This window comes from Danio rerio, chromosome 21 (assembly GCF_052040795.2).
Source record: "Danio rerio strain M-AB ecotype USA chromosome 21, GRCz13ab, whole genome shotgun sequence".
NCBI classification, from domain to species: Eukaryota; Metazoa; Chordata; class Actinopteri; order Cypriniformes; family Danionidae; genus Danio; species Danio rerio.
The window spans coordinates 34,415,667-34,428,252 of record NC_141041.1 but is presented as its reverse complement, the minus strand read 5'-3'; the positions used below and the strand labels follow the sequence as shown (position 1 = coordinate 34,428,252).

Below are 12,586 nucleotides of genomic sequence, written 5' to 3'. Positions count from 1 at the left end.
ATAAAAATTTTATTATTAATTTCTTTTCCTCATGTCCTTCCAAACCCCTGAGACCTTTGTTCATCTTCAGCACACAGATGAAGATATTTTAGATGAAATCCAAGAGCTCTTTCATCCGCAATAAGCATTAAAGGTCTTGCAGGAGCATAGGATGTCAACGTAACATAATATTGACGTACCCCAACATACCCCAATGTTGTGGGGATGTTGGATTTTGTTTGGAAATGAAAATCGGGTTAACGTCAAAACCAAACATCAGGCCAACGTAAATTCAACCAAAGATCAACAGCTACTCATGTTAAACCTTGGCATTGTGTGGACGTTACCAATATGAAATCTATCAGACGTCGGATTTTGGTCACCTTCGAACCTAAAATCAACCAAATATCAACATAATTTGACATTGTTATTGGACGTCAAAATAACGTTGTCCTTAGATGCTGGCTAGACATTGAATTTTGGTCACCTGACATCACAACCTAAATCTAACCTAATATTAAATGTCTTATGATGTGGTGTGCCAGCTGGATACTTTCATTAGTGATTATTTGTTTATCGATTGGTTTGGTCTTTTTATGGAGACGTCTTATGTTTGCTAGAGATAATATACATAGCACACACTTTGAAGAGATTTGGGTACCTATAGCTTTTGTTGACCACAACAGGTATCCCACAGCCCACAGCAGACAATCCACAGCTTGTGCTACATGCAATCGACAGCCCATAACGTGTTTGCACGTAACTTCGTTTCATTCAGATTCTCATCCTGTCAGTTTATATGCTCTTAACAATTGCATACACATGTCCCTAGATGTATTTGCAAACAGAAGCTGATGTCATATTTCATGTCTTTATAAAAAAGTTTGATATTTACGGCTTGGTCTCAGGTTGACTACAGCTCATCATAAAAAATACAGGACCAATTCTCTATTTCTTTAGGTGGATTGTGGAAGTTGCAACAGCTCCTGATATGCTTTCTCTTCCACAAAAGGTCAAGGAGTGCATTTACTACAGGCAATTCAAAGTAAACCATGCAAGCTTTGTATTTTTTATAGTAATAAAGTAGTTTTTACAGTTTTTTTTGGTGTACTAAAGTGTTCTTGGAGCTTCGTATGATTACAGTTGAACCACTGATGTCACATTGAATGTTTTGGCAATATTTTTGGTTTCTTTTCTGGACTCTGAATGTCTCAGAAGTGTTACTGTCTATGCAGGATGAAGGAGCTCTCAGATTTCATCTGAAATTTCTTAGTTTGTGTTCTGAAAATGAACGAAGGTCTTTGGAACATCTATAATTATCTATAATCTATAATTTGTTTAGTTTGTTCTTTTACTTTTTTTAATGATTTTTAAGCAGAACTCCCAGTCCTCTTTAATGGCCAATTTGATGCTTTTTTTTGTAGAACAAAGTAAATAAGCTTTAAACAGAAAATAAATTTTTTTATAATTAAAATGTTTATAAAACTTATAAAAATAAAATTTTATGTAGTATATGTGTGTGTAAATGAGTGTGTATGTTTCCTAGTGATGGGTTGCAGCTGGAAGAGCATCCGCTGCATAAAACACATGCTGGATAAGTTGACAGTTCATTCCGCTGTGGTGGCCCCAGATTAATAGAGGGACTAAGCCGAAAAGAAAATGAATGAATGTACTTTATGTGACCTACCAACCACCCAGACCATGTGGAAAGAGTTGTGCAGGATGGTGTGCTGACGTGTGGCAAAGCTTTCCCGATAAACCTCCATGGCAATGGACTCCCCCAATAGAGTGATCAGAAACCACATATATGAAGCTGAATGGAGCAGGAACTTAATCACAGGGATCTTTAAAATCTTTCCCAACTAAGAAGACAAAAAGGTTATTTACACTTTTGTAAAACAAATCAGAATAATCATCATTTCATCAGCCTAATCATTTTATCAAATTCAAAAATATATGCATGTATCCTCCACCAATATTAGCACCTTTGAAAAATATGAAGGCTGTGAAAAAAATCTGTATTGTTTAACCTTTTAATTCTTTGCTCAAAATATTAACATATTAATCTTAAATATTTTTGTTTAGAAAACATCTGTCTTGTTATATGACTTGTTACATATCCACTAGAGTAAAACATTAAGGTTTTACCATTTCTAAAACCATCAAGCCAATCTCTGGGTCTGGCAGGAGCTCTTTTAGCTTAGCATAAATAATTGAATCAGATTAGACCAGAAGCATCTTAATTATTATAAGTTATGATAAGTTTTAATAATTTTCCTATTTAAAGCTTGATTACTGGAGTTACAGTGTTTACTATGACAAACAGAAAATGAAAAATTGGTATCTAAAAATGTATAAAGCATTATCTAGAAAATTAGGATTATATATGGTAAGGCAGCAAAGTTTCCTGATCATTACTCAGGAATGAGAGTATAGTTTCTATGTAGGCAATATTGGCTTAGAAAGTAACCATTCATTTCCCAGATTCAGAAATCATCTGAATGGATTAAAAATGGTAAAACTAAACTCTTTAACTTTAGGGCACTTGTAAAATTAGCCTTTTTCCAAAAAACAGTTAAATGTTCCTTTAAATATTTATATAGCATTATTCAAGAAATAGCAAATAATTGCAATTTCCACCACCAGGGCAATAGTTGTGATAGTCTAGTCGACTAGAAGTGTTATGAATCAGCCTGGAAGAGTTGCTAAAATGTCAGGATGATGGTTTGAGATGGCTTAGATATATATATATATATATATATATATATATATATATATACCATTTTAAATGTAATAATATTTACAATTTTGAACTTTCTGACACAAAAAATTTGCATCTGTGATTCTTGTAGATTTTTTCGATGTCATACAGATATATATATATATATATATATATATATATATATATATATATATATATATATATATATATATATATATATATTTATATATTTAATTAAATATTTTAAAATGTAATGAAAATATCACATTACTTGTGAATAACATGTATTTTTCCAGAATTGATTTCATAGACTTTTAGTTTGTCTCAGTTTCATTTGGTTTAGGTCTTGCGCTTCATTAAAAACAGTTAAACAGATATTTAGAGAAGTGTCAAAAATGGTCATCATATATTAATTATTTTTCCAATTTCTGTCATAGATTTCTTTTCCAGCATCAGTTCTGATGATAACTATCAATAAAGTATTCATTTTAATATATGATTAAACTAAAATCACAAATTGCTAAAATTTGTATGCCGCTAATCAACAAATAGCAAAAAAATGGCTATTTCCACCCCCAGGCCAATAACTGTGAAAGTCCATTCAATTGTACGTGTTACGAATCTGCCTGGAAGAGTTGTTAAAATGTTGGATGATGATTTGAGATGCCTGAAAAAAATCTACAAGAATCACAGATGCAAAGTTTTAGCATCGGAAAGTCCAGAAAGCTACAATCACCACTACAAAGTGTTTGAAATTTGTTTCAAGAATAAAGCCTCTACTCTTATGTAAAAACAAACTCGCTTGTGGTGGTTTTGGTTAATATTTTGAGCAAAAGATTAAAAGGTTAAACAAAAGAGAATCTCCTTTGCTCAAATTCATAAAGTTTGTCAATGCTGGTGGAGGACACTGTATTTGACAAACACCTTTGACTTGGGTGCAATCCAATAGATGAGGCAGAGGAAAGGCATAGTCAGAAAGATCCCAAAAGACACCAGGAGCTTCCAGGACGTTCTGCTGCCCCTCCAGCCTGAGAGGTTTCCACACCAGATGGAGGAGAGCACCTGCTGGCAGATGGGGTGGGCTACAAACTGCAGAATGAACAATGGTTAGTTACACGCACATCAACAGCAGTGCAGTTTGGTCTTGATTTAAGGGGGGTTACAATTTGTCCTACTTGTTTCTGGTTGTAGTTGACAGCGAGTCTCAAGCGGGCCAGATTTGGAATGCCCTCCTCAAAGGTCTGGTGGTCCAGTTCATCTTCACTGTCCTCATCTCGATCTCCACAGCTGTTCAGGATGGTGGTAACCTCGCTCTGGTTCCGGCACATTCCCAGCAGCTCCACGGCGAACTCCTGGCATACCTGCTCAAGGCTGAGATACTGAGGCTGCAGGATGAACAGGAGATGGAGGATTTGAAAAATATGCCAGAGATCCAGATATTTTGTGTCAAAAACAAAGAAATTCAGTCACTATTGCTACTACTATAAAAAGCTAGAGGTTCTAGAGGCCTGGTTTACACTACCTTAAACTCCGGCTCCTTCTTAGACAGCTTGCGGAGATCCCGGCTGAGCCGAAAGGCACTAAGCATGGCATCTTCTGCTGTGATGGACAGGTAAGCACGGCTGGCAATACCTCGGTAAGTGTTTATACGAGACAACGAGAACTTGAGCAGATCGTACTGCCTTCCATTCGTGCACTCCAGACAGGCGCATGATATTTTATGTGGCCAAGGGATTTCGTGACCCTTCTGATTGAGCATAGTAACGATGTCATACAGATCCTTCTGACATGCCAGGGTCAACGGCGTCACTCCAGGGGCAAACTGGGAATCATCGATGGAGTGGTCGAAGATGGCCATAGAGAAAGAGCGCACATCCATCTTGTTTCCCTTCTCTTGATCCAGCCGGTCCAGGAGACGCTTGACCACGCGAGGCTGGTTGGTGTCCACGGCCACCAAGAGAGCTTCATGAATCTGCCGGAAGTCAAACTTGACCCCTTGGAGGAGGGAGGCCATGGTGTCCTCGTTGCCCAGTCGGATGGACAGGTTGAGCGCTTCTCTCCATTGCCGGTCCTCGGAGTCGTCCAGCTGGCGGATGATGCCGTCACCGGTTTTCAGCAGGGACGACACCAAGTTCAAGTTGCCCTCTCGGATGGCGCCAAGAAGCTCCGGAGGGAAGCGGAACTTCTTGTTCACAATCTCGCGCCATTGATCCGGCTATTCGAAGGAGACATAATTCATTTTAACACACAGCAACAACCATTTCATCAATAAAACATAAATAATACACTGTAAAAAAAAAGTTGACTCAACTTAAAATTGTAAGGCAACTTGCTACAAAGGGCTTTTGAAAGCTCTGCAGCAAGTTGACTTACAATTTTAAGTCGAGACAACTATTTTTATTTTTTACAGTGTAAGTTTCACTTAAAAATAACATGTTATTACTTCTAGGGCTGAACATTATATTGTTTCTGAATCGATATCACAATGACTGTATCAAATATCTTAAGATTTGCAATGTTATAAGTTGACCAGGAGTCACAGATGTAAATGTGATTTGTGGAATCATTGCAAAATTTAACAACAAAGAGTTAACCAAAATTATACCTGTGACTAAGCTTTTCAAGCCAGGTTAAAGCATTTAGGCACAAGAAATTATAATGGTTGTAACTTTAAGATTAATTGTATTCAAATATACATACGAATACGATAAAGACTATACAGTGCTATTTTACATTTGATTATTCCATTTGTGTACCTGAATACTGATAGATTGCTCTAACTCACTTTGATCTGTTGTATTCATCAATGGTTCTGATTGGTTAATTATATTTTATGCAGATACACCGACCTACAAAATTATTCCAATCAATCAAAAATTGTGAAGTCTTTCCAAATAAAGCTACTCTACTTGTCTGGTGAAATCATACTCAATAATAGTTTTTTACAACATCATTAACCCTAATTACTTCGACAACTGATGAGCCAAAATGTTATGACCATCTGCTTCATATGATGAGGCCTGGACTCTACAAAATAAAGTCCAGGAAGAGGGTATATGGCACCAACACACCAAGCAGTAGATCTATCAAATCCTGTAGGTTGCAAGGTGGACCTTGTAGATCTGGAACATCCCACAGATGCTCAGCTGGAGATCTGATGGATGTGAACTCTTTTTCAAGTTCTACAGTACTGGTCTACCAACTGAGCCTGGTTTTTCCCAAAGGTTGTACTACTCTTTAATCAATTGGTGTAGTTTTTGTTCCTTTCTTCAATGGATTGTCCTTTAGCAGTGACATTTGTATTAAACTGAACGGAATCAGTATCAGTTTAAATAGAACTACACCAGCATATTCCTCTACCCTGCTTACTGTCTGATATGCTGGAAATGTTCTAAAGGGATATAAGACAATTCTTTGTTTTAGAGTAGCTAAAAAATGTGCTGTACTTAAGATGTAAAGATGACTTGACATTATTCTGCTTAAATCGTCCACTTCAACCAGTAAAACCTATTGTTTGTACAGTAAAACCATAATCCACAACAGTGTTTTGGTACAGCATAAAATATATGTCCACATGAATGGCCTGACTTAGGGCTTCCCAGCCGAACATTGTCCAGTGCATCACACTCCCCTCACCAGCTTGTAGTCGTCCTATTGTGAATCCCATCCGTTTGCTAGAAAAACAGTTTGTATATACATGGACGTCCGTGTGATGTAAAGGAAAACAGGACTTATGGGATCCAGTGACCTTCAACTTCTATTAGGTCCAATTTTGAAGCTTACTGGCACTTTCAATCGTGGACAGGGGTCAACACTGGCACTCATACGCATCCCAGATGCAGCATCGATGAGTCTTGGGCACCTAACAACAGCTTTTGGTTTGTCCCATTTTAGTCTTCCCTTGGGTCAGTTTTCACTTCTGGAGCAACCCACAAGCCTTGCTTTTTCAGAGATAATCTGATCATCTCGCCATAACAATCCGACCCTTGTCAAAGCAACTCAGATCTTATCTTAACCATATTGCAGGCTATTTGTCTTGCAACCAACATGCTGATTATAATAAGTCACTGTATGCTACTTAAAATATTAATATGCTGTTAGGAGATGATAATGGCGATGTGGTGACGCAGTAGATAGTGCTGCCGTCTCACAGCAAGAAGGTCGCTGGTTTGAGCCTCGGCTGGGTCAGTTGGCATTTCTGTGTGGAGTTTGCATGTTCTCTCCGCGTTTGCGTGGGTTTCCTCCGGGTGCTCCGGTTTCCCCCACAGTCCAAAACATGTGGTACAGGTGAATTGGGTAAGCTAAATTGTCTGTAGTGTACGAGTGTAAATGAGTATGCGGATGTTTCCCAGATATGGGTTGCAGCTGGCAGCTGGACCCCAGATTATTAAAGGGGCTAAGCCGACCAAAAAAAAATAAATGAATGAATGGATGAGATGATAATCACTGATGGTTGCTTCACCTGTGATTGGTCATAACCTATTGGCTTATCAGAATATATTATTAAAAAAATTAAGTAAAGATCGCAATTAAGTCCTTATTGAAAACATTGGTTTAACATCAAGGTTTGGAACAGTGATTTTCAACCAGGTGTCTAAAACTTCCAAGGGGGCCATGAAATTGCATACTAATTATTTAAAATAAGAAAAACAAGCTTTAAGATTAAGCAAAATATTTATTTGATTTATTTTAACAACTATCGTTTTAATTTAAAAGCACAAACAAGTCTTGAAAACCTTAATTTAAATTGAATGCTAGACCAGGACATTTCATGGAAAATAAAAATAAAAAGTCATAATTATTTTTAAATTAACATTTGTCTAGTAAAATCAAACTCTAAAATATTTTATAGGCTAGAAATAGGTATTTGTGATTATATAGTGATGATAATAATCACACAATACATAATAACAATATATACACAAGCAACTAGAAAAGCACATTTACTCATAATAAAACAAAAAAGTAAACCCTGAAAACATTCAGGATTTAAACATTTCAAATGAAATTAATTAGATATTCTCAAATTCCACTTTAATTTACTGTAAACTAATTAAATTTAGGACATCATGATTGATGCTGCACAGAACAAATTCACCAAACATTTTCTCACACTTAACATCACATATTTCTTACCGTGAGGCTTTCCATCTTCAGATATGCTGGTGATATAGATATTTCAGCTGGCTCGTGTAAATGGCTCTCACATGTCCTCTGTATTTCCAAAATCAGCTCCAAAAGCAAGTCAGTGAAGTAGTTTACGAGGCTCTAATCCTGAAGTGATGAAGACAGTAGTCATGAGAGTTCACCGGTTTACCTCCACACGGCTGAACGATTTCATTCTCAACAAACCAAATAACAGCTAGAATTCCCCACAGGACACCACCAATTAAATCGCAACAGTGACACTGTGTTACGTCTCATTAGAGTTCACTAAGGACTGAATTTCCATTCCTCCATCAGTGCACTTCCACCTTTCAACACCTTTGTAAACATCAGACCACAACAATAAGAATGACCCAATGAAACCAGGTCAATGTGACGACGATTAAGGAAGGTTGTAATTAAACAGTACTGAATTATTACAACACAAATCTTTCTTTTCTTGTACACTTTTTCTTTTTTTTAAACGTAAATGCTTGACAACACTTAAAAAGCATTTTCCCTCAAAAGAATTTAACTTTTATTCATAGAGGACACATTAAAAAAATCTAGTGAAAGGAGCTACATTTATAGTAGTGCTGCACCAGTGGTGTAGTGTAGTCGGGGGGCTATACGCATGTATACTCTGTATGCCTACTTTTTTCCACGAGCCGTTTGGGTATTACAACTTTTGAGGATCAATAATTGCGTATACTTCGGTATAATTGTTTTGCTGATTAAACTTCCCTAATTTATCTGTATTCATGTACCCTTTCAGTTTTTTTTAACCTTGCATCTTGATTTGCTGCAATTGGTGCATTTTTGTCAAAAGTTTTTCGAAGACGATCACAAGTCAACTATATGATGTCTCGCTGAAACATACAAAATTATAAAACAGCATGGGCGTCGCTTTAGCCCCCAATTTTTCTATTCAGACCCTGTTAAACTTTTGCGATTAGCTCATGAACTGTACACTACTAAATTATCGACTCAGGCCTCTTTAAATTTGATAAGAAAATGGTGGCAGACTTCCACCACTTCGTTATCAACTCGTTTTTCATTTAATCAGCAAACCACAGGTGCGCAGAGCCATGTTTATCGATAGATAGTTATAATATTTGCATATTTACAGTTCTATGCTGTAAAAACACTATTTGCTAAGCATAAATAATTGAATAGGATAAGACTATTGGCATCTCTCTTTATAATGAACGAATTTGTTTAAATCTTTTTTCTTTATAAATAGATAGTTCACCTAAAAAATGAAAATTGTCATTATTTACTCAACATTAACTTGTTCCAACCCGTTTTTCCCCCTTTTTTTGTTGAACACAAAAGAAGATATTTTGAAGAAAGCTGGAAACATGTAACCATTGACTTCCATAGTATTTGTTTTTCCTTCAGTGGAAGTCAATGATTACAGGTAACTTATAAGAAAAAAGGCTAGTTTTGCCTAGTTTAAATTTTAAATTTGGGTTGGGTGGGTAATAGTTATTTTGATTATCACTGTATTGTACACTTACAGACTGGGGTCGAGGTGTTCTTTTGTTTGCTTTGTTTTTGTTTATGCATATAAGAACATTAATCCTGGATTTTGTAATTACTGTAAGTCTATTCAATGACCAAATAAAATTCATTTCTCAAAAAAATTATACATGACATTCCCATAAAAAGAATGTGTACTTAGTTAATATTACTCAGTAGTGTAATGAATATAAACACTGTAACAAAGTGTAACCATTGGTTTTGCCAGTTTGTAAATTTATATTTATTTTTACTTCATGGAGGCTGTTTTTTCAGACAATTGCTTCCAGTTTTGGAGTTCAGAGAGTTTGGGAAAGGATCGGAAGTGTATCCTGGAAACTAAATTGCTCCCTTGTGTCGGGCCGGAGGCGCCGTACAGTCATGTAAGCCTGTGCTGTAGTAGTTTTTGACCAAATTTGGAAGATTAATTTGACGTTGCATAATCTGTTGAAAGTGAAAAAAACACTTTGCACAAATTTTTGACAGAAAAAACCCCCCAAAACAATTTACTACAGTGTTTCGATTAGTGAGAGGATGATAGACTTCAGCCCCGGGGAAGATATTTTATTTCAGCTCAACATGATGAAAGTAATGCAGGTTTACCTGTTTAGATTTACTGTGATTTGTGCTGCTTTAAGGTTATGTTCAGGGTGAAACTGACTCTCAACCAAACACTATGTGTGGAGCATTATTACTCTTGCTGTGTGTTTGTACAGTGGCCCCCAAAATAATTTTGTGGGGAAAAAATGTGAGAATTTAATTGCATTGAATAGCAACACTTTCAAAGTGACAGAAATCAGACACCCACTTCGAATGTTATCACTCGATTGAATCGGCGTTATTAGTGGTTATCAGCTAATACAGTGTTCCCCAACCACCGGGCCGCGGACCAGTACCAGTCCGTGGAACAGTTGGTACCGGGCCACATAAGAAATAATAAATTATTTCTGTAGAAAATATTCCCCCCGCGACTTGGTTTCTTCTACTCACCCCCGCCATCTCACATGAAATGGACTATGCCAAAATCCACCACGGAGCGAGAAGAACGATCGCTAGAATATAGCTCAGTGGTGGTTGTTGATAGTTTAAAGTTAAAAAACAGGTATTATAGAGTCCAAATCTGCAGAGTATTTAAGGATTGTGCATATATGTGTGTGTGCATCGCTAAGTAAGTACCCGAAATCATTGCAATATGTATCTATATGGAGTTTCACATTATCATACTCATTAGGGCTGTAACATGCCAATGCATATATTTAACTCGGCTATACGGTTGTATTATTGTTAATATGTTCGCCAGTTGAAATGTTGGGCACAGATGTTTTGTATTTAATGCATATAAACCTTGATTAAAACATAATCAGACCGCGATAGTGCAACTACCGCATGCGCACTGAGTTGTTCATGATTAAGCTGGATGCACGAGCGCAACAGCTGTGTTCACGTGAAGAATCAGCTATACTAACAGAAAAGGCTCCAGATTTAGATCTGTTTTTACATTACTGTGACGGTTGGGTTTAGGGTTGGGGTAGGTTATTATGTCCCATATATGCCAGAAACATATAAGTCACATGTATATGTCAGAAACATGTATGTTCCATATATGCCAGAAACATACGTCCACATACACAGTTGAAGTCAGAATTATTAGCCCCCCTGAATTTTTCACCCCCTGTTTATTTTTACCTCCAATTTCTGTTTAACGGAGAGAAGACTTTTTCAATACATTTCTAAACATAATAGGTTTGTTCTGTTGACTATCTAAAACAAATATAGCTTAAAGGGGCTAATAATTTTGTCCTTAAAATGGCTTTTTAAAAAATTAAAAACTGCTTTTATTCTGGCCGAAATAAAACAAATAAGACTTTCGCCAGAAGAAAAAATATAATCAGACATACTGTGAAAATGTATTTGCTCTGTTCAGCATAATTTGGGAAATATTTAAAAAAGAAAAAAAATTCAAAGGGGCTAATAATTTTGCCTTCAACTGTATGCCAGAAACATAAATGTCCCCTATATGTATAGCATATATATGTCAGAAACATACATATCCACATATATGCCTGAAACAAACATATGTCACTTGCATGTATAGCACATAAATGTCGGAAACATATACGTCCCCTACATGTATAACACATACGTCCCATATATGTCAGAAACATTTATGTCCACATATATATTAGAAACATATGTCCACATACATGCCACAAATATATATGTCCCCTACATGTAAAGCTCAAATATGTCCCATATACTGTATGTCAGAAACATATGTCCACATATATGCCAGAAACACATATGCCCATATATGTAAAACACATACATGTCCCATATATGCCAGAAACATAACATAACAGGATTGTCTTGAGGCACAAGGCTGGGAAAGGTTACAGAAAAATTTCTGCTGCTCAGAAAGTTCCAATGAGCACAGTGGCCTCCATCATCTGTAAGTGAAAGATGTTTGGAACCAGCAGGACTCTTCCTAGAGATGGCCGGCCGTCTAAGGTGAGTGATCAAAGGGCCTTAGTCAGGGAGGTAATCAATAACCTGATGGTCACTCTGTCTGAGCTCCAGTGTTCTTCTGTGGAGAGAGGATAACCTTACAGAAGGACAACCATCTGTTCAGCAATCCACTAATCAGGGCTGTATGGTAGAGTGGCCAGACGTAAGCCATTACCCGGCTGGAATTTCCCAAAAGGCATCTGAAGGGCTCTCAGACCATAAGAAACAAAATTCTCTGGTCTGATGAGACTAAAGCCTGATTTATACTTCTGCGTCAGGTGACCGGCGGCCCAGGCAACGCGCGTGGCTGTGCATTTATGCTTTTGCGCGCTGTCTCTGTCGGTCTGCATTAACACTTCCGAAACGCTAGTGGGCAGTGAGGTGTAAATGTTCCTCTGTGTCGAGTTTTTTCTCTGCTTTTTTGCTTTTCCTGAACACTTCCGGGATGTACAAGTGGCTCAAACTTGCTCATTTTTAGGCAGGAACTGGCGGACGTGCAACAACTTTAACTATGAGGTAAACACAAAACAAAACTTTCCATCCGGAGCTTCTTCACGGGACTCCACACTTGTAAACAATCGCTCGCGCCATTTTAGCGGCTCTCGGTCCCGCCCAGACTCGTCAGCGCTACCAAGCCGACCAATCACAGAGCTTACGCTACGCGTCGTTACGACGTGTAGATACATTTTTTGAGAGGTGCACGTCAGTGACGGC

At 37.2% G+C, this 12,586-nt stretch overlaps 1 protein-coding gene across 2 annotated transcripts in view; it reads right to left on the bottom strand.

Annotated features, from left to right (window-relative positions):
• The window catches only part of trpc2b (transient receptor potential cation channel subfamily C member 2b), a 28,057-nt gene that overhangs the window by 13,910 nt on the left and 1,561 nt on the right, over positions 1-12,586 (bottom strand). The window contains exons 2-6 of one of the 2 annotated variants that reach the window (XM_087300014.1): positions 7,838-11,951; positions 4,224-4,916; positions 3,877-4,086; positions 3,626-3,790; positions 1,667-1,841 (exon numbers count right to left, since the gene is read on the bottom strand). In XM_087300014.1, coding sequence (XP_087156140.1) covers positions 1,667-1,841; positions 3,626-3,790; positions 3,877-4,086; positions 4,224-4,916; positions 7,838-7,852 — 1,258 coding nt within the window. In that variant the 5' untranslated portion in view covers positions 7,853-11,951. 2 annotated transcript variants of the gene reach the window in all.